This window comes from Macadamia integrifolia, chromosome 1, assembly GCF_013358625.1.
Source record: "Macadamia integrifolia cultivar HAES 741 chromosome 1, SCU_Mint_v3, whole genome shotgun sequence".
NCBI lineage: Eukaryota > Viridiplantae > Streptophyta > Magnoliopsida > Proteales > Proteaceae > Macadamia > Macadamia integrifolia.
This window is the reverse complement of record NC_056557.1, coordinates 7,249,854-7,275,664: the sequence shown is the minus strand read 5'-3', so window position 1 is coordinate 7,275,664 and position 25,811 is coordinate 7,249,854. Positions and strand designations below refer to the sequence as shown.

General features: G+C 38.0%; 1 protein-coding gene and 1 pseudogene across 1 annotated transcript; both read left to right on the top strand.

The window, feature by feature from the left end:
- Positions 1 to 3,131: 3,131 nt before the first annotated feature.
- LOC122056968 (protein ACCELERATED CELL DEATH 6-like) lies at positions 3,132 to 9,186 on the top strand. The gene is made up of 4 exons (XM_042618981.1): positions 3,132 to 3,684; positions 6,962 to 7,512; positions 8,577 to 9,009; positions 9,092 to 9,186. Exons 1-4 carry the CDS (start codon positions 3,132 to 3,134, stop codon positions 9,184 to 9,186), a joined length of 1,632 nt encoding a protein of 543 aa, XP_042474915.1.
- A 3,638-nt stretch (positions 9,187 to 12,824) lies between these two features.
- On the top strand, positions 12,825 to 25,746 carry LOC122086149 (annotated as a pseudogene).
- The last annotated feature ends 65 nt before the right edge of the window (positions 25,747 to 25,811 follow it).

Sequence of the window (25,811 nt, the reverse complement as noted above, 5' to 3'; positions counted from 1 at the left end):
TGATAGATTCTTTGACGACAGGACTATTGAGGACCCAAATCCTCTCCAATGCATCAGCACGTCCAGCACGCATCGGAGAGGATTTGGGTCCTCAATAGTCCTATCATCAAAGAATCTATCAAATGCCAAGATCAGAAAATTGAAACCCCACAATGGTGCGCCTAAATTATCCGCAAGAACCAACAAGCGGATGTCAGCCACGTCCAGCACATATGGGACGGCTAGCAGCACCCTAGCATGCTTTCCCAACGTTTTCCAACCATCTGATGAGAGTTGGGTGGACTGGCTTGCTGAAGAAGATCTCATTCCGACTGTTGACTAGCATAGCATTGGTGTTGTGGTTATTTGGTGGTCTGAATCACCTCATGAAGATGTTTCTTCTTTTGTTTAGATGTACATTATCAAATGTAAGGTTTAGGTTTGTTTACTTTTAACTTCTTGTGAAGGAAAAGAATTGTATGGTATGTATTATGGATAATAATAGATTCTATTGTAATAATAGTCTACTATTATGAGAATTTGAAGCCTTAAAGGTATCTTAGATTTATTCCTACTTGGTAATTGGTTTTTATTCAAGTTTAGCCTTCCTGAAGAATCAATGGTGTTTCTCCCGACATCTGAGATGTTTGGAAAATGTAGCATAATTGGTGACCTAGATTCCAATTTTTTTAGGGTTGTATGTGATTTTTCTTGCTAGTCTAGATTTGCTAGTATTTCTTATATTTGTTTTTTCTTTAATTTTTTTTTTTTTTTTTATTCCTTCAGCAAAAAAAGATCTGTGCCGCATGATTTGTGCACCAGAAACCATTGGTCTTACAGCGATGGAGTCCTTATCATGAGTCCTTATCATGCCTTCAAAAAATTGATCTCACCTCTATTCCAGTGTGGCCGGTTACCTTGCAAAATCTTCCTCCCCACTTTTGGACAGTAAAGGCCTTGAGTATCATTGGAAGTTTATTGGGCACTCCTCTTTTCACAGATAAGGGAACCAAGAACAAAGAAAAGGAATAGTAAGGCTGCGTTTGGTAACATTTCTGTTCCAGAAACAACATTTCGTGTCAAAAATGGAAATTTCAGTTTCTATAAATGCCCTTTTTTTTCACTTTTTGTTCAAAAAAAAAAAAATGAAACACACCATAAATGCACCAAACACTTTATTCCATTTTTTTCATTCCCATAGAACGAAAAAACTTCAGAAACGTTTTTTTGGGACGTTACCAAAAGCAGTCTAAGTTGTTTAAGTAATCAAGCCTCATATGCTAGGCATAGTTCTATTAATTATAAACAGTCGGTCGGATACCGATCCTTAATCAATTCTACAAATAATCAGGCTAAAATGATCTAATTAGCCATTTATCTATGAACAGACTCTAATCAGTCTTTAAACTTGTCAGATTGAGTGTAAGGGCTCTAATCGACCTATAAATGGGTTCTAATTGGACTTTAAACATGTCAAGCTAAGTTGAGCTAGTGATTGGTCGGTCCTGATTAGGCATCCATCAGGTTGCACCCTTGCATCAAGAATGACTGATTATAAACAAGCTAGACTTAAACCCAACACATTTATTAATCAGATCAGACAATTCGAGCTTGGGGCTGCCCAACCGGATCTGAAATTAACACCCGTGATTAATTACTTCCATCTTCCTTTGTTATTGGAATCTTTCCATTCTCTCTCTCTCTTCCCCCAACCGCCGACTGTTCCTTTATTCTCTTGGTGACATCCTGTGGAGTATACCAGTCACAAGAAGTTGATATAACATAGTGTAGCTCCCACAATAGTGCCCATGTGTCTGTGGATCAATCTTTGGCGACAAGACCACTAGTCAATTTAAGCAAATTAGGCTGTAATTAAAGTGAAAAATTCACTTCATATATGAAGATTCCCCTCCCCGTGAAACAGAGCCACGTGCAATGAGTTCAGAATCAATGTGGGTTCCCAAATCTTATAAGTAGACATCCAGCTTTTACTGAGAGGCCAAAGTGGAGTGTAGCACAGCCACAAGAGCTCTGTGTGGAAGATCATATTGAATGTTAGCTTGTGACCCCAACCTGCACAATTACATAATCTCCAACTAAAGCATTTTTGGAAGAGGAAATGAATAGTAATCACAATCAATAATGATCAAGTCCTCACTCTCTCTAAAAAGGTTCTCTCTCATATAAATCAAGAGTTTACAAGCTTGAGCTGATCAAGAGAACGAAGTCTAAGGGGGGTGTTTGGTTCGGTAAATCAAATGGTGTATATATCGGATATGAATGTCAATCTTTTAATAGACATTCTTCTGAATTATGTTTCTTTCTGAAAAATCGTTTGGTTGCCTTGAGGTAGGGGTGTCAATCGGTAGTCCGGCTCGGTTTCGGTCCGGGTTGAGTCGGTTTCGGTGTGGGAAAGTTGAAACCAAAACTGAACCAATAAGGAAATTTTGGTTTCGGTTTGGTTTTGGTTTCGGTGCTGTTTGATTTCGGTTTGTCTTTGGTTTCTTAAATCGATTTGTAACCGGGTTGGTTTTGGTTTTTGGTCCAGTTTGGATTTGACTCTCCATACAAATGTATACAAAACTATGCAAATTTTGATTTTTTTAATGAATTTTGGAGTGTTTCGGTTTCTTACCGGTTTGGTTTTAGTTTCGGTCCGGGTTTTGAGCCAGTTTTGGTTTGGTTTCGGGTTCATCCGGTTTCCGGTGTGGTTCGATTTGGTTTTGGGGTTGCAATACTCCAAACAGCGGTTCGGTTCGGTTCTTGTTGTTATCAGTTTGGTTCAGCCGGTTTTACCCGTTTGGTTTAGGAATTGACACCCCTACCTTGAGGCTAGTACATGTTTCTCGCGGGTTGAGATATTGGCTTCCGTAAAGAACTTCTTTACACTTTCTCCTTTTATATTAGGTGATAAAAAGGTTGCTCAAATCTGAGTTTAAGTGTTGAGGCAAACTCATAGATGGAACTTGTAATATGGTCATTCATGGGAAGTAGGGTGCTCACTTATGAGGGTCAATCTAGTAAATAGCTCCAAAAATTAAGAATTATCATTCTAAAGAATGTCATCCCAAAGATTTATCGAACCAAACACCCCCTAAAGTGATCTCTGGAGGGACTCTTTGATGCTTAAGTCAATAACTGAGTAGTAAGCCATGGATCCTAAACCGTATACGGCTGTAACAGTAGGTGATTCAACTCTTGTCTCGAAATTTTTGAAGGAAGCAAAGGAAAATCTCTACCAACAACAGAGTGATCAAAACAAGAACACTATCCTCCATATAGCTGCCATGTACTCCAACGTCCAAGTTGTGAAGGTAATCCTCGAAACCCTACCAACAACTATAGTAAGAAGCAAGAACTCCAGAGACGACACCGCACTCCACGTTGCTGCTAGGTATAATAATGTGGAGGTAATCAAGTATCTGTTGAGTTGTGCCATGGATTTAGATGAAGCAGAGAATCAATGTAATCGATATCAGACGGCGAAATTAAAGAATAGAGAAGGGAACACAGCCTTGCATGAAACTGTTCGTGGGCGTCACCGTGAGGTGATAGAGGTGTTGATGCAGTCGGATAAAGAGGTGATCTTCATGAAGAATAATCGCAGAGAATCACCACTTTATTTGGCTGCTGACCGTGGGTTGCTCTTTTTGCTGGCGAAGATGTTGAAAGTTGCAATCAAAGAAAATGAAAAATTCAAGGGAAGTAAATATCTGTGAATCTATGATGGCCCTGATGGCAGGACATGTTTGCACGCTGCCATGGCTAACAAGCATAAATGTAAGTAGATAGCCTCTCTCTCTCTCTCTCTCTCTCTCTCTCTCTCTCTCTCTCTCTCTCTCTCTCTCTCTCTTATTTTTTAAGGTACTTTACTCACGCTAGGGGTGTCAATCCTGAGCCTGCACCGGTAGGCCCGATCGAGCCCGACTCGCTTAAGGCCCGACTTTAACTGGCTCGTTTCTTAAACGGGTGTTTACAGTGTAGGCTATTAGCTCGTCGGACATCCGACCGACCCGACTCACTTAAGAAGCCCGCTGGAGCCAACTCATTTAGCCCGACCAACCCGAGCCCCTTTAAAAATGCCTAAATACCTATTTTACCACTAAAAATACAAAATATGAGTAAAGACTATTTAGGAATATCTCCACTTTAGACTAAATACCTGTCAGGTTGATGAACATCTCTCTAGACATTTTTTGAAGTGGTTGTACCATCTATACTTCAATCAGTTGGATTGGGAGGCTGAAGCCTTCAGGTATTTATTGCCAATATATTGACAATGGGGATTGAGTTCAGCCCTAATCCAACAGTTTGAAAACTCTATCGCACTATGCCCATCTATGATTTGAAATACTGCCCTTCTTAAATTGAATGGGGAATGTGGAACATTATTGTAGATTGTAAGCTGAATAATGAAAATAGGCTTTTTCTTTCATTGTATACCAGTGAATTAAAAATCCAATTACAGGTTTGTAATGTTCTTGGATCATTCAATTGTTAAAAAGACTGTAATTCTTGGAACTTAGATTATATTTTAAAGACGTGATTCCCTTGGATATGGTTCCGAATTGTGAATATTATCCTCCAATCAAGGATTAAAGTATCGGTATCGATCGCCGTATCGGTCGGTCAAAATTAAGATACGTATCGGAGAATATCGTATCGTATCGTATCGGAGATACACTAAGATACGCTAAAGATATACACATAAATGGTAGGAAACATTTTTTTAAACACTTTTGCATAAAGAATTTGTTAAAAAAAGCTATTGATAACATGTATTATGCATAAACACTAAATTGAGGGTATCGTACTAAGAACTCAAGGTTTGTAGTTGTCCCATAAATGTAAAATCCTTGTTCTCAACCTTGATTTCCACTTTAGTTAGAGAGAAATATGGATGACAGCAACTTTGGAACAAAAACCCTTCAAAAATCGTGTTTTTTTTGAAAAATTACCCATCTTGGCCATTATATGACCATAGCGTATTGTATCGGTACATACCGATACGTACCGATATATATCGATACTCACCGATACGTGTCAATATATACCGATACGTACCAATTGATACATACCGATACTCATCGATACGTACCAATACATATCGAAACGTATATTTTACCTCAATTTTATAATTTTCATAGTCGTATTGAGGCATATCGTATCGTATCGATGTGTATTGGTGGTGTATTGATGCATATCGGTATGTATTGTAGGATATATATTGATACGAAAGGATTTTAAAATTTTCATGTATCATATCGATATGCATCGTATCGGTCGGCTAAATTTAAGATACGTATCGGAGGGTATCTTATTGGTATCGAAGATACTTAAAACCATGCCTCCAATAGTTTTAAAGCCAATAGTTTAATCCGCTTAAAAAAGGATTTTAGGGTAGGCACGTTTAGAGCTCGTTTAGAACCCTTTTATAATTAAGCAGGTCCATAGCCCGTTTAAGGCCCGTATAAGGCCCGTTTAAGGTAGCCCGATCAAAACCCGACACCGAATGACCCCATTACAAACCGTAGCATGTCCCCAAACCTAGGCCCATTTAAGTAAACGAGCATTCACGGTGCAAGTGTTTTTAATGGCCAAGCCCGATTAAGCCCAACCGAGACCAGCCCGGCCCGATTGGTTGACACCCCTAACTCACGCACACTAGAGAGGAAGGGGGGATGATAGGAAAAAGGGGGGCGAATACATGTGACATGAGTCGATCCTTAAACCTTCCACACTCCTAGCGCCTGCACTACAAGCAGAAGTGCTATGCATTGGATCCACAATAATCTCTCTCACTCTCTCTCTCTCTCTCTCTGGGTGTGATGTACAAAATTGCCCAATGCATCAGCAACCCTTCACTGCTCTTTTCTCCCTCTCTAATGCATTGCCAATTTTTTTTTTTCTCACAATGTTTTCTGTTCAACAGCTCCCCTTGCATCAGAGACATAGGGGGTGTGAAATGACCACCCTTCCCTTCTTGGGGCGTCTGCTCTTGTGTTTTGGATCAAGGGAAGCTCTCAGATAGGGTTTTTTTTTTTTTTTTTTTTTTTTTGTGGGGAAAAGAACTTTGTCCAAAAGTGTGATTTATACCAACACTCCAATTTGTCTCTCTCTTTCACCTTCACATGTGACAAGACATGTTTACACTTGATAATGGAAGATAGTAATAAAAAACAAGAGGAGCACTGATGTAGGTCATACTCTCGGACAGAAGACAATTTCCTTTTATTATTATTATTATTATTATTATTATTATTATTATTATTATTATTATTATTATTATTATTATTATTATTATTATTATTATTATTATTATTATTATTATTATTATTATATTATTATTATTATTATTATTATTATTATTATTATTATTATTATTATTATTATTATTATTATTATTATTATTATTATTATTATTATTATTATTATTATTATTATTATTATTATTATTATTATTATTATTATTATTATTATTATTATTATTATTATTATTATTATTATTATTATTATTATTCAACTTTGTTTTGTCCTCTCCATGAGGTGAGTCCGGAGCCAAAAAATTTCATTTATAGTTTGGTGATACTACATGTCCTTTTTCTTTTAGAAATGCCCTTTTATACACTCTTAATTGTAACATAGAACAATTGTTACGAGACCATACATGAAGGAGGAGTTGTTCCAGGCTCTCATGTGGTGATATGGATCACATGGCATTTCTTACCTACCATTCTCCCTTTTCAACCAATCTCTCTAAGGGTGTTTATTAGTTTGGTTTCGATTTAGTTTAGGATACATTATCAAAACTAAATAATTTTCGTAACGGTCCATTCTTGTACAAGGACTTGATCAGGACTCATTCAACATCTTTAATTTAAACATTTTCTCCATCTTACTTATGAGTTTACTTAATACTAACGAGCTTTTTTACTTTTTTATTTTTTTCATTTTGGGTTTTCATATTGTTCACAAATGTCAGTATGCGTCAACATTCTATTGGATAATAAGAAGGAGCTCATTAGTAGAGCAGATGCAGATGGAAGAAATCCTCTTCATTTTGCAGCATCATTTGGCCTTTGTGAAGAAGCTCGTTCGTTATTGAGGATAGATGCCTCTATTGCTCACCAAAGGGATGATGAAGGCCTCAGTTCCATACACATAGCAGCCAATAATGGGTGTATTAGCATAATTCAAGCCATGCTAGAATATTTCCCAAAGGCAATAGAGACATCAAACATTGAAGTTCAAAATGTTATTCACCTTGCCACTAAGAATGGGAGATCAAATTTAGTAAGTTACATGCTTCATCAGAAATCTAAGTTTGGGAAGCTTATAAATGCCAAGGATATTAATGGAAACACACCACTACATTTTGCCACCATGAACTTGCATCCTAAGGTTGTGAGCATTCTCATGCAGAAAGGGGATGTAAACATGATGACTATCATTAATGGTGAAGGGCTGACAGCCCTAGACATTGCAGAGATGAAGCAAATGGATGAGAGTCACGAGACATTCTCATTGCGAAAGGTATGCCCCAATTTGAGGTCTTTCAAGTATTTCTTTGGAGAAAAAAATTTATTGAAAATAATTGGAGTGCATGTTTGGGTCCTCCCAACCATTTGGGCACTGCGTTGGAGAGGATCTTTTTCTTCCCATGGAAAAAAAGGAGGCCTAGTTTCTCATTGAAAGGATAATCAATCACAAAAGGTGAGGTGGTTCCATGGGCATGTGAACTGCATTTAAATATTTGGCCCATGATTGGAGCCAATCCTATAGAACAGTACAATTGATAGGGTTACATTCTCTTACTCTTGTCAACCACGTCATCCATGTGCAAATATATTTTTTTGTATGATCAATTATAGAAAATAAACCCAAGGGCATTGCTTAGTTGGCATAGACCAACATCTTAAAATTAAGAGGTCATGAGTTCAATTCTCCTAAGAAGAGGAGAGTGTTACCTTATCAAGTGGCATAGAGGACCAAACTAATAAGATGTGACAAAATGATTTCTTACATGAGAGGGCAACAAGGTCCTTTCATGTGAGGAGGAGATAGATAAGAAGGCATGCTAATGTATCCTCACTCCTCCCTCCCCTTCTTTATCTTTTTTTTCTACTTTAGATTTGCATGTCAGGAAAGTCTATATTTAGATGTCAAGAAAAGAAGAAAAAAAAAATCAATTTTTTTTTTAAATTTGAAGAGAGTGGGACTCATTAATCAATCATTATGTAATCAAGATTTTGTCCTATTATGTTTTTTATTTTCTTTCCTTTTCTTGACATCCAAAATTTTTGGCATTTGTGGATCAGAGATACACATTGGAAGAGAAACCTATAAAAATGAAGAAAAAAATTATCAAAAATATTGCAATCCATTTAATATCTCATTTTTCTTCTTAATTCTAAGGATATAATTTTATTTAGGGAAAATGATCAAATTTATGTCTCTCTCCTCCTCCTCCCCAGGGAAAAGTCCTTTATACCTCTCCTATCTCAGCCCTCACATTGTTTGAGCAGCTAGATCCAAGAAAGCCAGTGGCATACCCAGTGGCATACCTAATCTATTTTTTTTTTTTTTCAGATATGCAGGTTCTTACCCTAACAGCTTTAAGAATTAATAATGCACCATCTTCATCTGTTGGACCACCTCAAATTATTGAGGAAAAGATATCAAAAGGCAATGGAAAAAGAGAATATTATGAAAAGAAATTCAAAGAGAGGTTCAACACTCTCGTGGTGGTAGCAACTCTGATCTCCACAGTCACCTTCGCTGCTGGTTTCACAGTACCTGGAGGTTACAACGATGATGGTCCATACAACGGCATGGCTACCTTGTTAAGAAATCCTGCATTTATTGTTTTTGTGAGCTGCAACACCATGGCTTTGTATCTGTCTATCTTCATTGTGGTGAACAACATATGGGCACAGTTGGGTGACATCCGTTTGTTGGTTCTTGCAGTTAACTTAAGCTTACCATTGTTGTGTATAGCTCTCATAAGGATGGCTATAGCATTCGCAGCAGGTTTGTACTCAGTGATACTTACTTCAATGGCTTGCCTTCTTGATTTTGGTCATTGGAGCCATCTTTCTTCTCTATATTCTAGTTCTTCTTGTTCTATTCAATGTCCTATATATGTCCAAGTACCCTGTCCTTAAGTACTTCTCCAAGTTGGGCTTCTATCTTTTGATCTACACATGATAGATTTTGTGACGACAGGGCTGTTGAGGAGGATTGGTAGTGTTCTGGTTATTTGGTGTTAAAGAGGTCTGAAACACCTCATGGAGATGTTTCTTCTTTTGTTTAGACCCTATCATTAAATGTAAGGGTTTGGGTTTGTTTCCTTTGGACCTGTATGTTGAGAGGGGGAAGAACTTATATCATATGTACTATGGATAATAATAGATATATTCTATTGTAATGATAGAACCAATAGGTTCAAAGTGGGGTGGCCTCCTGTGACTCTTGTACTCAATAGTTGAGTCACCCATAGCCAATGTGGGATTACTTTAATATAGTGTATGGGATATATTTTATTAATGTTATATCATCAAAATCTTAGCCTACGTTTGGTAATCATCCAAAAAAGCGTTTTATGGGAACAAAAAAAAACAGAATAAAGCGTTTGGTGTTAACTTGGTGTTTTTTGATAGGTTTTTTTTAAATGAAAGGGCAAAAAAAAAAAGAAGGTAGAAATGCAAAATGGTGGAATGACAAAACCTTGTTCCATCATTTCGGTTCATTCCAAATACAAAAAAAGTGAACAACTAAGGTAATCGTGTCTAAAACAGGTTCACCAAACACCATTTTTTTGTTTTAAAAATGCATTTTGGCACAAAGTGAAAATTCCTTTTTTGACACAAAACGTCGTTTCTGGAACTGAATGACTACCAAACGCAGCCTTAATATATTAAGAAATATTATATTTGATTGTCTTAGTTATAAAAATTTCTCATTCTACTCTTCTATGCGCACCCTATTTAGGGATTACCTCAATACTAGTGTATGGGATGTATTGTATTAGTGTTTTATAATCATAATCTTAGTAGATTAAGAAAGATTATATTTGGGTTGTCTTAGCTTTATTTTCTCATTCCATCTCTGTGCACCCTATTTAAGACATAATGCCATGAGATTGAATCTGGTTTTCTACAGTGTTTTGCTAATATATTAACTCTTTCCCTTTTGAATAGAAGCACTTAAGAGCAATATTTCATGAGTGATTGAATTTATTAATTTTAGCGGATGGCACAGTGCTCTGAGTACTCAGTTGGAAAATTGTGCAGCAGTATTTTTATTGTTCAGTTTGCATAATTTTTTTGATTGCCTCAAAGTATATGTGGAGGTTGGCCACAAGCCAAAATTAACCAAGGTGTCAAATGAGATCCCTGCACATTGAAAATCTGGTAACAAAAATAAAAATTTAGGGCACAAGAACCCAGCTGGTATGACATAGGAATCATCAGGCGTCCAGGCCAATGAAAAAGTGTGTAGGAATATCTTTAGGGCAAAGCAGGGAGGGACAACGCGATCTTTCACTCGTAGCTCATTCTAGGTGTTTCCTACGCTAGACTGATTCTAAAATTTATTATTTTTGTCATTTTTAATATCTATGATGCTCATGAATCATAAGACTAATATAATTACAAAATCACTGGCTAAAGCAATTTCAGGAAAGTAAATTAATAGTAACCACAAATAATACTCTGGAGGGTAATAAGCCATCGATCCTTATTTTATAATGTTGTGATAGAAGGAGACTCCACTTTGCTCTCTTGAATCATTGGCTTTTAAGAAGGATCAGTTTGAGTAAAAAATATTTTAACTCTATTTTTTTATTTTCTTTTTCAATTTCTTGGCTACCAAACATAGCCTAAGGAATCCCATCTATTGTTGTGGAAAACTATACTGTTCGTTTCTCTGTAATTCTACATATGACAATATATACATAGGACAATAGAGCATGGTGGAGGGACTCTAGCAGGGGACTCTCCCCTCTCTAAGTCAATATTCCACGCTATAGAAAGAATTTAGGACAATAGAGATGGGTGGAGGGGCTCTAGCAGGGGACTCTCCAATCCCTAAGTCAATATTCAACTCTATAGAAAGAATTTAGGACAATAGAGATAGGTGGAGGAGTTCTAGCTAGGGACTCTTCAATCCCTAAGCCAGTATTCCACCCTATCGAAAGAATTTCTATTTGGATTCAAAAGAATAGTGAGTCAAAGGAAGAACATAAAAAAGGAAGAACATAAAAAATTCTCTCCCCCGCCCCCTATCTTTGCACCCTGACCCAGTGCCATGTTTATCAGACATGCCCTTCTGATACTTGCCAGGTGTCAAGCATCCACACTTAGTGCCACCTGAGTCATACTGACATCTTGGCATGCGTCACGCAGCACTATAAGCGCATTATAGTGAGTGTCACTGGTGGATACTTTAATAATTCACCTCACTAAGACTCTTCTGGAAAACAGTGGGTCCTACCCACGTGGAATGCCAGAGATTCTTTTCACCGCTTAATTTTAGTCGTACACGTGGACTACCGACAAATTATCTTTCGGCTGAAGCTTATCAAGTTTCCGACAACAACTTTACACCTTATTAGGTGTATCTACTTTTGAAAAAAACACCTTATCTTGAGGCTGTTCACCTTTCACTTTCGGTTGATTGATTGCCTATTCGACGCCATCCCCATCAAGGCCCATCAGCATCTCTCAACCACAATTTGTTGAAGTTTGGTGTCCGCCCTCTATAAAAGGAGAAGACTCTCTTCTTTGGAAGACACCGAAAAAATATTACCGAAGAATAGCGAAGCTTTCTACTAAGTTTAGAAATCTTCCTTTAAGTGTGTTTTTGAGTGTTTTGTAAACATTTTGAGTGTGCTTTGTGAGTATATTCTAAGAAGTCTGTAATCAAGTGTTGTTTTCTTCCATCTTCTATAAGCTCAACATCTTGATGTAAGTATACTACTACGTTTTGATTATACTCTTCTTTTGTATTATGCTTGCTGTTAAGAAATTAAAAGAGAAGATTGCTTTCATAGAGAGTTTAATTGATCTTTCTTATGCATATTTAGATTTTTATATCTCTTTATTTGCTATGGCAATTTTGTACAAGATCTATTTTGCCCTTGGTTTACTCAAGATTCTTGGGATAATGGAGAGTCGACCCTCCTTTCTAAGAATGACAATCTTGACCTTCTCAATTTGGCTTGATCCTCCGCCACTTGTTGATCAGTTAGAGATTATCCGATTATTTGCGTATCAGGTGTATCACCCAACTAGGGGTATCAACGGTCCGGGTCGGTGCGGTTTCGGTCCGGTTCCACCGGTTTCGGTGTGAGTTTGGCAGTGACCGAAACCGACCCAATAAGGATTTATCGGTTTCGGTCCGGTGTCGGTTTCGGTGCAATTTGGGTTCGGGTTGGTACCGGTTTGGATTTATTAGGTTCATTTCGGTTTGGATCGGTTTTTTAAACCGGTATGAAGCCATTAGGAAACAACCAAATGATGAATTGTTGAACTTCGATTTCTTAAATCGATTTGTAACCGGGTTGGTTTTGATTTTTGGTCTAGTTTGAATTCGATTTTCCATACAAATGTATACAAAACTATTCAAATTTTAATTTTTTTAATGAATTTTGGAGTGTTTCGGTTTCTTACCGGTTTGGTTTCGGTTTCGGTCCGGGTTTTGAGCCGGTTTCAGTTTGGTTTCGGGTTCATCCGGTTTTCGGTGCGGTTCGGTTTGGTTTTGGGGTTACAATACTTGAAACCGAACCGAACCAATAAGGCTTCGGTTCGGTTCGGTCCGGGTTGTTATCGGTTCGGTCCGGCCGATTTTACCGGTTCGGTTTAGGAATTGACACCCCTACACCCAACCACTTAAAAATGATGGATGAAAAGATTCTCATAAACAACAATTCATTCTAGGACAGAGTTTCTTTCATCCATGACGAAGGATATTCCCTACATTAATAGTCGTTCAATCGAACTTGTAGGGGTAAAAATGACTTCATATGATATGGGACCAACATATTTGATCATTTGATGGTGAAGGAAAACTATTAATGAGAATCACAAAACGTGGCAATCTGCTTTGACCCGAAAACTGACTGGAGTCCTGGCCCGCCACCAAGCCCGACTTACTTCCTGGCCCCTGAACTTTGCTAAAGTGCGCACTCATGCTTTTGATGATGCTAACGTGCAGTAACTGTCATTTGAACTTCACTGGTTCTCCTCTCCAACAAAACTGGAACCCCAAATCCCCAATTTTAACGCGAAGTGGGAAATGATGAATCTATAGTTACAATAATCTGAACAAGACCTTTTAGAGAGAGAGAGAGAGAGATGTTAGCTCTGAGAGCTTCGAGAACCTCAGCACTGAATCGCCTACCGAGGGCTTTCGCATCCCAAAGCCCTAGCAATGCCATCAGAGGTATCGTTTCCACGCCAGAGCTTCAAAACCCAGAAGCAGCAGCAGCTGCTGCACAACCTGAGCCAGCACCAGAGCTTCCTTCTCGCAAACCAGTTGCTGGAGCTAGGGTTCATTTCACCAACCCTGAAGACGCAATCGAGGTCTTCGTCGATGGATACCCCGTGAAGATCCCTAAAGGGATGACCGTCTTACAGGCCTGCGAGATTGCAGGAGTCGATATTCCTCGTTATTGTTACCATAGTCGGCTTTCGGTCGCCGGTAATTGTCGTATGTGCTTGGTCGAAGTCGAGAAATCTCCCAAGCCTGTTGCTTCCTGTGCCATGCCTGCCCTTCCAGGTAAAGGGTTGTATCCGATTCAAAACCTGATTTTCGTATATTGTTGTTAATTTGATCTCTATCAGGATTTGGTGATTAGGGATGAAAATTAAGACCGATACACCTATTGGGAAGAAGGCTCGTGAGGGGTTATGGAGTTTTTGTTGATGAATCAACCGTTGGATTGTCCGATTTGCGATCAGGGTGGAGAATGCGATCTTCAGGACCAGTCTATGGCTTTTGGGTCTGAACGGGGTCGGTTTACTGATATGAAGAGATCTGTGGTTAATAAGAATCTCGGTCCCTTGGTGAAGACTGTAATGACTCGATGTATCCAGCGCACAAGGTTCGTATCACACATACTCTCTCATTCTCTTTTGTTATTTGTTGCTTGATCAGTTCTAAATTTTATAATTTTATCCTATTAAAGATTTAAGATCGAAATAAAAGAAATATTGAATTTTGATTGATGAGCACCAGTTTGAGTACTTTCCAGCCAACACGTCCCAAGAGGAGTGCTTCAATCTTAGAAGTCACAACTCCCAACTTACTTCTTTTTTTTTTTTAACAATTACTTGTTAATAAAAGCCATTCTATTGATTAAATGAAGTTAATAATTAACTTCAAAAATCATTCTTCCTCTTTTTCAGTTGGTGTAAATCAATAAATATTTTCTTGGACATGTCTATGCATGTGTGTCCATAAAAATAAAATCGACTTAGTGTCATTTTTAGAATTAACATTATTATTCTTTTTCATTCTTGATAAACTGATATTGTCAAAATTTTACCAGGATCATTCTATCCTTGAAAGTGCTTCTCTCACCATTGATCAGTGATTCAAGAGGAAAATATGTTTAGAATCTAAATGTTGAATTCAGTTTTGTTATTAACAATTGAACTGAATCAAACCTCGTGATTTGCACAGTTAACTCTTTTGGTAAGACATTGAGATTAATAATGGCTATGTTTTCATGTCTTCTAATTGGTCAAATTATTTGTGCTACATATGGACCATTCTCTAATGATTATATTAGACCTGATTTGGGAGTAGCTCAGATACATCATAAGCTACGAGAAAGTTGTTTGAGGTGGTATAGCCATGTCCAACGGAAGCCTTTGGATGTTCCAGTATGGAAGAGTGATTTCATTCAGATTGAAGGAACTAAAAGAGCTAGGGATAGATCTAAAATAACCATAGAAGACTTGGTGAGGAAAGACATGCATAGCTTAGATTTCGTATCAAGTATGACACTATGACCTCGAAGAGAACTGATTAGAGGGCAAGGATCCATGTAGCCAACCCCAACTAGTTGGGATAATGCTGAGTTGTTTGTTTGTTTGTTGAACTGTATGTGCCTTTCTCATTGAAAAGACGACTCAATAATTTCTTATTGGCATATTCCATCCACCATCAAGATGTTTTCACCACACTAGGGGAGGATCCACAAAACCCCCATGACCCTTTTTTGCCCCCCTTCAAGAGAATGGATTGATCTTCCCTTTATGAATTAAACATCTGTGTATTTAATCTTGGTTCTCTTACATCTAAGTGAAAGTAATGCAGATCAAATTGATAGATTTGGTTGTGGTGGTTAGGAGAAAGTGAATCAGCCAGCAAGAATTATGAGAGAGCTATGTCGCAGGAGAGAGAAGGAGAGAAAACCCCAAGTCTTAGGGGAGTAATGTAGGACTAGATTGGACACCCAACTAGACCCAAATATGCAGGAACTTTTAGACCAGAGAACAACCAAAACCAGCAGCAAACATATAGGAGAAAATCTGACTTCAACCACAAATCAGAACTGATAATCGATCTCAAGAACAGTAGCACAGAGTCGAAATAAATCAGCAGCAGTTCTTAGGACTAATCCAGGAACAAATGAGGGTCCATTCAGATTTAATTTTAACAGAATATTAAGAACAGCAGTCCAGAAAACACTATTCAAAACCTGTAGAACCAGAATCCAGAAAATAGAAACTTCCGAAAATCTGGAGATTTTTGATATCTCACAGATGGCTGACCAGAATCAGCCAATACTAGGGTCGAACCCTACTTGGACAGAGGGGATCCTTCGACCAAAAAATTGGGCTAATCAGACCTTCAAAACTGATCTTTCCAGCAGAGACCGATTGCTCTGTTTTGCAGAAATTCTGGGTAGAAAACAGAAAAGCACTTACCTGGTTGCAGAAGCCTTAATCCATGAGAATAGGACTGGAATTAATTGAGAAGAACAGTAGAAGAGAAGGGCCTCTTGGACTTCACGCCGCAAAGAGTTGTCGGGTCACACACCAACCGTATCCTTGATCAAACACAAGGTTCAGCCATGAGAAAACCTAGCGACAACAGCATGGATCTTCTCTTTTTTAATTATCAAAATTAAAAGAGCCCTCTCTTTATTTATAATGATGGGGAAGGTTTACAAATAATAGCAACTCAGAGTTACTAAATCCGAGTTACTAAAAAATGCTTACAAGAAGTTACTAAAAACTGGAAAATTGTAAACTAAGAAATTAGAAACTAGTAATGACTTGAAAATAGAAACTAATTTTAAGACCGAAATTAGAAACTAATAAGCTACCAATAACCTCATCAGCAGCCTAAACCGTGGGCTGTCTTCGACCATGGACCAGCTATGGTCGACCTAGTTAGCCACTTGGGTCGACCTTGGTCTTGAGTCTTCTCTTGTAGACCTTTGTCGGTACTGCATCAGGGAGAGAGAAGGAGATGAGAGAAATAGCAATCTCGTCCAAAGAAACTAATTACCATCCGCTATTCAAATTGTGAGTGAGGTCTAGCCTCTTACATGTATTTTTAAAACAGTAAAATGACATGAAATAGAATTCTAACTAACCTAATATTCGTACTTGACTTAAACAATTAAATAATAAAATAAATAACAACTTAAATAGATAAAGGATCACTGCTAGCCGCAGGCTAAAAAAGAATTGAGTCCTAAGCTGACCATAAAACACAATTGGACTGATAGAGTCCCTAATCCAGCTAGCCACTATTACATTAATATCAAAATAAAATTATGATAAAACCCAACATAACCCACAATTACACTATAGATAAGGTTCCTAAAAACTAGGAAATCTGGAAAATAGGATCCGCAAGCCAAATATATGTCTTCAAACTAGGCTCCATGAATCGTATAGACCTTATAACCCAAATCTAAACTGAAACTTCAACCATAGGCTCAGTAGTGAACCAGAAAATTGATCCAAACCAGAACCATAATCGTGCTCCTGCATTAGAAAGATTGGAAGTTTAAGTTTCTGGAATACATGTTAGAAGATTGGTCAGGTTTTCCAGACATGTGCCATTATTAGTAAGACCATTGAATTTAAAATTTTTATATTTTGGTGAGAATTAATTTTGCCTAAAAATTATTTTAGTGATGAAATTTTTGTGAGGAAATGCTAATAATATGTATGCAAGCTTTTCAAATAAAGAACTTATATTTTATTTTTGTTTTGTTGTCCTGGCTGTGGAGGAATTATTACTGTAAATTGATGTTTGGTCGTACAGATGTGTCAGATTTGCCACTGAGGTTGCTGGAGTTCAGGATCTTGGCATGTTAGGCCGTGGCAGTGGAGAAGAAATTGGGACTTATGTTGAAAAACTTATGACAAGTAAGCTTTCTGGAAATGTGATAGATATATGCCCTGTGGGTGCTCTGACATCAAAGCCTTACACTTTTAAAGCACGAAACTGGGAGTTGAAGGGCACTGAGACAATAGATGTTACAGATGCAGTTGGGTCCAACATTAGGATTGATAGCAGAGGTCCTGAAGTCATGAGAATCCTCCCACGGTTGAATGAGGTAAATGTTATTGCAATTTTGATTTTCTCATTTTTCCTTGTGGTATTCCTGTATACTTTGTACTATAGCATCTGCTACCTACTGTTAACTTAAACCAGCAGTATTTTCCGTTGTTTCTTTTGGGGTGATAAATTGTACAATCTTTGAGGTAATGGGTCCTGAATACAAGGAAACCTTAGATTCTTCTACCATTAGCTTCGCTTGCCAATAAGGGAAAAATGATAGGAAGCACAATCTTAACTAATGACTCTAAGCAGAACTGGGAAACAAGTATGAGAGGGGAAGAGTTGAGTCGTTGTAGGCAACAACTCAATAGCATGGTTTATTGGAAACAGTCATAACTAGGATTTTTTTAGGAACTAACCTTAAAGGAACAAAAGAACAGCAACGCAGTGGATTGAAACCGGTCACTCTGCACTTATTAACCCCTTAATTACATTTAGATTTGCTAAAATGTAGAACATAAGAACTTTTAATTAACTGGAAGTCTGAAAGCCAACTAAGTAACTAGAAAGCAGTTACTTGTTTACTCATTTTGAACTTTGGACTCTTTCACGAATGAGCTTTAATGCTTCAGCTTCTCCAAACAAATAGAAATAGCAAGTAAAAAATAGATTTCAAAACAAATTCATAATCAAATTGGAATTCTCTAAATTAGAGATCCCACAGGCACTTGATTACTAGTGAGTAATTGGTCGTAAAAGAACTTAGATTCATAAGATTTTGGTATTGATGGGAATATAAACCTTTCCCAACACCAAATAATGCTTAACAGACAAGTTCTTCTTCTGCCCTAAAGTTGACCCATGGGACATTCATAGGGAGAAAATAACATTATCTGTGGACAGTGTTATAATTATTTAGTTCTTCCTTCCATGCTTTTACATTTCCACTCTCATGGAAGAGGTGGAAGAAAAGAAGAAAAAGACATCTCTTGTGCTTCAAAATGCAAAACGTGTCTCAGGCATTTTAATTTAATTTACAGTTGTTTTTAAGTTCGCTTGTTGAATCTACACAGAGAAATGCAAATAAGGGATTTGGGGTAGCATGTGAGGAGGTTCTTTTGATAAAAAAATCAAGGGCCCTGAATCTTCTTTGGTGCTGAAGACATAGCTGTGTTCTTTTTACGCCAAATAGTGGAAACTGAACTTATTAGTCTTCAAAAATTTCGACTACAATTCCGGTTAGGCTCTCCTCCGATATGTGGTTAGAAACCGTTGGTTAGTTTCTTTGTTGAGTTAGTTTTCTAGATTGATAGTAGTTTCTATTTGTAGGAATCTTTATTTTCTTTAAATATGCTTATAAACTAATGCATTGGACAGACTGAATAATGAATTGATTTCATTTAGAGAAGTTTCCTGTGTGGCATGAGCACCTGTGACTGTTTCTTCCCCACCCCCCCCCCCCAAAAAAAAAAAATCAATTCAAGTTTCCCTTCTTCCTTCTTTATTTTCTCTATTATTTTCTGTTAAAGACGGTACCATCGTATTAGGAACTAGATCGTGGATCTCAATTTCTTGGTTTGGACTGACGTTTGGGGGTTTGTTTCCTTACCTTTAGGTGAACCTAGCCTCTGAACCTGAGACCCAATAGCTTTCCCAATCATGAGAACCAAGTGGGAGACAAAACTGCAACTCCTTTTGTCCACCAGGTTTGATTTCAGCAGTTCATTCCTTTCTTCTTAGTTGCTGTCTGGGTTGATAATGGTGTGCATTCTAGAGAAATCTTTAAGATTGACCTCCCTTTGAAATTCAGGATCAACAGAGGCCTAGCGAAGGAGTTCTCCTTTGAAAGGTACTGTCTTTCTGCCATTGCTGGTCTTCCGAGGAAGAAGATGACCCTCCCTCCTCTTTTCATTATATCTGTTCCTTATTTCTTTCTTCCAAACTCCCCATATCACCTCCTTTTGTCCTTGGTCCCCTATTTCAATTTTATTCCAATTTAGCACTCCCTTTTTAGTTATAATCCTTGTTCTGTCCTTTTTCTATTTTACCATACTGACCCTTTAAGATTCTCTTTATTAACCAAACTGCCACTGTCCCTTCATAAGCTTAGATATAATTACAACTTACAAGTTTACCATTACCTTCAATTGCTGAGCCATTTAGTACTTGGGTGGGCCCATAGCAAACTCAATAGGGTATCTTGACCCCGGGGTTGCATCAGGTAGGTGATGGTGGAGGGGCTGCAACCACTGATGGTGGATAATCCTATTGTCTTGTCTGATGAGGTTGTCAGGGACATTGGTGAAGTTGAAGGAAGGTTAGTTGAAGCTGTTATAGATCACAAATAACCTTGAGGATGCAAGTGAGGTCTATTGGAAGTAAGTCATTTATTTAACACTATCTCATGCTGGTGACAATAATATGACCTCTCTTTTACGAGATAGTTGTCAAGCAATTAGGCGACCCAAGGCATTGGAGGGACGCCTAGGCTCCTACACATACAATATATGCAATATAGCAATGACAATTTTATGTAATTATATGATTATATGCTTATCATGGATGAGTTAACTAAGAGCATTCTAGACAAGGTCCCCTGGTGTATGCTCTTCACAGATGACATCCTTTTAGTGGATGAGACTCAAGCGGGGATTAATACTAAGTTGGAGCTATGGAGATCAAAACTGCAAACAAGAGGTTTTAAAATTAGTAGATTGAAGATGGAGTATGTGAAGTGTAACTTTAACCACTCTATGATTGATAATGAAATGGTGAAAATTGAGGAGACAGATTCTTCAAAGTGAGTATTTTAGATATCTAGGGCCTACCATAAATAAAGAAGGTGATATAGAGGATGATATCACTCAGAGAATTAAAGTGGGATGGATGAAGTGGAGAGGTGTGTCTGGAGTCTATGTGACCAACATAATCCTCTAAAGCTCAAGGGAAAATTCTATAGGACTGTTGTGCGTCTAGCTATGATGTATGGGGCAGAATGTTGGGCAGTCAAGAAAAGTCATATTTGGAAGCTATGTGGGGCTGAGATGAGGATGTTAAGATGGATGTGCGGTAAAACTAGGAATGATAAAGTAAGGAATGAGCATATCAAAGTTGTTTTGGGAGTTGCCCCGATCAATGACAGTCGTTGTCAAAGTCTTTTGAGATGATATGGTCATGTTCAAAGGAGACCTGAGGAGGCCCTAGTAAGGAAGAATGATCGGATTCAAATTAAAAGAGCCAAAAGAGCTAAGGGCAGGCTTAAAATGACTATAGAAGAAGTGGTGAGAAATGACATGCATAGTCTCTGTCTTGCCCCAAATTTGACCTTGGATAGAACCTATTAGAGGGCAAGGATTCATGTGGCCAACCCTATTTAGCTTAGATTTTCCTAACTACCGTGTTGTGTCTCTTTCCTCTTATTCTCATTTTTTATTTTTCCATCTCTCCCTTCCCCCTCTTTAGTTTGGACTTTTTTCATTTTGTTTTGTATATATTCATGTAGCCGACCCCATTAAGTTGGGATAAGTCTGAGTTTGTTGTTGTTTGTTGTATGCAGCATAAAAGCCATATCAATGCAATGTGATATAGTTATGCTAGCAAGGACCTAATATGAGAAACCACCATCTAATAAAAAAAGCATAGGATATAACATAAGCATATTGTTAAAAGAATAAATAAATTAATCAACATAAACCTGTGAAATGTCAAAATTTGATATAATAGAAGGTGTGTTGTCACCATAGTTGGCACGGCACTAAGCCATTGGAGGGTTGCTTAAGCGCTTAGGTGACAAGGTGCCCGCCTTAAGGCGAACAAGGAAGTGTTATTTTTATTTTCCTTCTTTTCTAACATTATTTAGTAATGCTACATGTAGCTTGTATCGTAAAAAATCAATATTAAACCACATCAAGTCATAAAAAATCAACATTACATTATATCAAATCATCAAAAATCAACATCAAGTCACATTTAGAGAAATGCTCTTGTTCTATAATAAGTTTGACCAGTCAAATGATTTTATTTTTACATTAGACATTTTGTATTATGTATAGCAAAAACCAGCTTTTCAACAAGTCAAAGATTACTTAAATCTGAGTTGTAATGACAAAGTTATGTTCCGGTCAAACTAATTTTAAAGTGCCCAAATGCTGTTAAAATCACCTGAATGAAATTAATATTATGGACATAAAAATATATATATATATATATATTACCGTACTTTTGGTTTTTACATTGTTTTAGTATGATAAGATTTATAAAATTTTCAGAATTGAGAAAAATCCTAATATTTGAAAGTTGAAAATCACCCCTACAAGCAAAAATCTAGTTTTTGTTCTTGGATTAGAGTGTTGACTTTTATCCTTTTGGAATTTTATCTTAAACTAGTTTTATTGGATTCAAATAAGGGGGTATTTGCTTATTTATGAATAATATCTTAAGTAAATAAAATAACAAATATAAAATCATTTACTTAAATGGTATTTGGCATAAATAAGTCCCAAATATAAGATGACATGCAGTGCAATAAGGTGACAGCCGCCTGGGCACCAAGGCGCTGCCTTGACAACTATGGTTGTCACAAGGCCACAAGGCGACAAGGCGTTGCCTAGGCATCCTAGGTGTCCAAGGTGATCGCCTTTCTAGCATCAAAAAATTTGTGCTGTCGCCTACCACCACAACAACAACAACAACCAAAGCCTTGTCCCAACTTAATGGGGTCGGGCTACATGGAGGTTCCAAGCAAGGACGAATGCAAGGACAATTTGTGCTGTTGCCTACAATCAATTGATAAATCCATCCAAACTACCAGGTTGAACCCCAATTAAAGAATCCATAGTCATAGCCAAAGCCAGTTCACCAGAAACAGAACAAACTCATGCTGGTGTACTTGATTTTCTAGGCTTTCTAGAGGAAGGGGGGAGTAATCTACAGGTGACAGCCAAAGTGTGGGTGATGAGTGGACTCTCTCTAACAGTTTCTGTCTTTCGGATGTTTTGATTTTTTGATGTAACTGTTTACCTTGAGCATGATTCCTGTAACATAAATATATTGTTGTTTCAAGCTGCTCTTAGTTTTGTATTTACTTGTTGTGGCTTGATTACAAATTATGGTTTCTCCGAGTGGAATGTTTTGTGCTTTATTCAAAGGATAGTGCTGCTATTGTATTCCCTGCTTCCCTGCTGTTGAATTTTGTAGGATCACCTAGCAGCTTCTTTCGAGACTGAGGTGGTCTTTTGGCATTTTTATTTGAGCATTTTGATCAATAATTTTTCTCTCAGGACATTAATGAGGAATGGATATCGGATAAAACACGTTTCTGTTATGATGGCTTGAAAAGGCCGAGGTTAAATGACCCTATGATTCGTGGCCCAGATGGATGCTTTAAGGCAGTGACCTGGTGTGATGCCCTTGCTGTGGTCGCTGAGGTCTCTACTAAGTTAAACCTGAGGAAATTGTTGGAGTTGCTGGCAAGCTGTCGGATGCAGAGTCCATGATGGCGCTGAAGGATCTCTTGAACAAAATGGGATCAAACAACATTTTATGTGAAGGAAATGGTATGCATCCACAGGCTGATTTGCGATCAGGATTCCTTTTTAACACTAGCATCACTGGTCTTGAGAAGGCAGATGTTTTCCTTTTGGTTGGCACCCAGGTATTGTTTGGAATTCTTAATTTGCTTATCTGGTAGAGGGTATTGTATGTGATATGGTGTACCGTGCCCTGCTGAACTAATTTTCTTTATAGTTGCCTTTCAGTTCACCACTGTGTCTTGGTTATTTATACTTCCTTCCATTAACTATTGCTAGTGATTCATTAATTATTTTATTGTGTCTGGATCTTAATTATCACTGTTGAAACATTTTACTCTGGAATCTGGATTGAGATTTGAGAATTCTTTCTGCTTTAGACCCTTGGAGGGCCATTATATCACTGCTTTGTATATTCTAGAGATTGACGTAGAAAACCATGCCTTTCAAACCGAACGCAACGCCCGTCTTCCAAATCAAGAAAAATGGGCTTGTTGGGAAGAAAGATTGAGTGCGGCCTGTAGAGCACATGTAACGCACAGTCGGGTTGCTCACGCAGCGGATCTCTCTCTCTCTCTCTCTCTAGATATAGAGATCTAGAGATGCATCTTTGCCAGTATTCGTCAATCTGATGCTAGGCTTAGTATTCTCTCTCCCTCTCTCTCTCCCTCTCCCTCTCACACGATTCTGAAGGGATATGCTGGAAACTCGACATTTGGGCCATCTACAGTAGCTTCAAAATGGATATACACTTCAGGAAAAAATATGTAGATGAGCTTAAGCCGTTTGATATGATATGCATTTGGTTTGTAGGGAGTGAGACTGAGCTTTTGAATAAAGAAACAAATTATTATATAGTCTGCTTATGATGTGCATATATATACGAGGGTGCATTTTTCTTCAACTGCCTGTTTAGAGTAGTTGTGCAGAATAGATCAATATTGTGGTAGTTCTGTTTTGGCCCACAATTTGTTGATGTGTTGTCCATGTCATCACACCAATCAATCAATCCAATTTCCTGATGTGGAGATCTGAAGCTTAAAGAATTGGTTAAAAATCCAACTTTGGGCATCTTCACTTAACCACTGGAAAATGCAAGGAAAAATATCCTAACATGGTGGGTCATGTAGTGGAGATAGGTTCCAACTGTAACATGTGACAGATGGAAAATCTAAGGAATGGCTTTCGCATCCAATGGTTGCTTTGATTAAAGGAACAGTGGGTTCAAACTCAAAGAGGGCAGACCATCTAGATAACTGTCGGGACAGGACTGTGTATTGGATTTTTATTGATGTAGGTATCTTCTGTTTCTTTCTGAGGCTTAATCAATCTGTTTTGGGTGCCAAAAGGGAAAACAAAAAAAGATGATGATGATTTCTCCATAAACATTCACATTCTTTGAATAGTCTTTAAAGAAACTGACATTTTCATGTGCATTCATGGTTCTTACTGCATTGTTCTTGTAACCTGGTCTCTTTTCCTTATAATGGTTCATTGTCCTGAGATCATAGTCGCCTGGTATGTGATGATCATGCATTTGTTGATATCCTTCCTCAAGTTCCTGGTTTCTATATAACATGGATTTGTTCCTCTAAACTTGTGTTTTGTTGTCAAAATTCCAGCCAAGGGTTGAAGCTGCTATGGTGAATGGCAGAATCGGAAAGACAGTCCGTGCAACCCAAGCCAAGGTGGGCTATATTGGTCCTCCAACCGATTTCAACTATGATCACCAGCATCTTGGCACAGGCCCCCAAACGCTTCTTGAAATTGCAGAGGGTCGCCACCCATTTTGCTCCGCACTTTTGAATGCCAAAAATCCTGCCATCGTAGTTGGTGCTGGGCTCTTTGAACGCAAGGACAAAGACGCAATATTTTCTTCTGTTGAAACCATTGCTAAGCTTGGAAAGGTGGTAAGACCTGATTGGAACGGCCTCAATCTTCAGCTTCTCAATGCTGCCCAAGCTGCTGCTCTTGATCTTGGCCTTGTTCCAGAATCTGGCTACAGCATCGAGTCTGCCAAGGTCTTGTATTTGATGGGGGCTGATGATGTGGACTTGGACAAGGTCCCAGGTGATGCTTTTGTAGTCTATCAAGGGCACCATGGTGACCGGAGTGTATATCGAGCCAATGTTATCTTCCCAGGATGCAGTCAAGAGACATTGCCTGCAGTTCCAACCGTTGGAGATGCCAGGGATGATTGGAAAATAATTAGAGCACTTTCAGAAGTGGCTGGAATACAGCTACCTTATAATATTCTTGGGGCTGTCAGGACCCGGATCAGGACTGTGGCACCTAACCTCTTGCACCTGGATGAAAGGGAGCCACCCACAATTTCCAGTGCTGTAAAGCCCCAGTTCGGCCAGAAGGTGAGTATGGCGCCATTTGGATCAGCTGTAGAGAATTTCTACATGACAGATGCAATAACTCGGGCATCAAAGATAATGGCACAGTGCACAGCACAACTGTTGAAGAAGTGAGAGCATTTGAGAGGCATTACCCTGATAAAGGTATATATTTTATTTTATTTTTTAATTTTTGCCTTGAAATCTTTCTATTCCACTGGGGATCCATTCAGGAAAAAGCTATGTTTGCAGTGCGGTGCCTTAATGGACTTATACTCATAAATGGCAATTTCACTTACGGGCATTCATTGTAATTTTTGTAATTAAGTGTCAAGCAACTTGTTAAGATTTATCCCTTTCCCTTATTGGTGGTGTTTGGTTGAGAACAGAAATTAGTTTTTTTCTTTCTTCCTTTTTTTTTTTTTTTTTT